Source organism: Condylura cristata, unplaced genomic scaffold (assembly GCF_000260355.1).
Source record: "Condylura cristata isolate star-nosed mole 26May11 unplaced genomic scaffold, ConCri1.0 scaffold00029, whole genome shotgun sequence".
NCBI lineage: Eukaryota > Metazoa > Chordata > Mammalia > Eulipotyphla > Talpidae > Condylura > Condylura cristata.
In genome coordinates, this window is record NW_004567130.1 from 4,578,173 (window position 1) to 4,578,865 (window position 693).

General features: G+C 65.2%; 1 protein-coding gene across 1 annotated transcript in view; it reads right to left on the reverse strand.

Annotated features, from left to right (window-relative positions):
* CHFR (checkpoint with forkhead and ring finger domains, E3 ubiquitin protein ligase) overlaps positions 1-240 on the reverse strand; it is a 20,052-nt gene extending 19,812 nt beyond the window's left edge. The window contains exon 1 of the mRNA XM_012730825.1: positions 201-240. Coding sequence (XP_012586279.1) covers positions 201-240 — 40 coding nt within the window. The remainder of the gene's footprint in view (positions 1-200) is intronic.
* Between the last annotated feature and the right edge of the window lie 453 nt (positions 241-693).

Sequence of the window (693 nt, forward strand, 5' to 3'; positions counted from 1 at the left end):
CCCGCGCCCGCCGCTCACCTCCTGCCCGCGCCGAACCCGGAACCGGCCGCGCCGCTGCCGCTGTCAACAGACATCCCGGATCCCTCAGCTGATCCGAGGGGCGTGGCCATCTGGCGTCCGTGCCCTTGATTGGCTTGCTCTATCACCCACCGAGAGGATGGCACCCGGCTTGGCCAACGACAGTGGGGTATTGGACTCACGGAGCGTGCGCAGACGGAAGGTGGCCGGCCTGGACGCCATCTTTCATGCTGGCGGGACTATATTACGGATCACCCAGCACCTGCAGCGGGTGCCGCACTAGGCTGGCAGAGGGGAAGGCGCAGCGTTTGGCTGGCCGTCAGAAATTTCCTCGGAGCCTGGTCGCGAGTCCCGGGATTCTCGGGTGTCGCAGGTCGGTGCGCGGGCCTCCTTCGCCCGGGGGCGAAGGTCTGAGGGCGCGTCCGGCCGCCCGCCTTCACAGTGGCCTTCCTGGGGGCGAGCGCAGCGCCGGACAGGGCCGGGTTGCCGCGGGGGCGCGCGGCTGTGCTTGTGCGAGGCCAGGCGTGTCTGTTTGTGGTAAAAGACAAAGTACGGAAATGCAGTTGCTGCCTTGGAAGGTGAGGCTGATGGGCGTATCGTTCCCTTTGTGTGGTTAAAAGTTTATCTGGTCCGGGGCTTTTATCTGTGCTTATTTCCCCTGAGACAGTGGAAGCG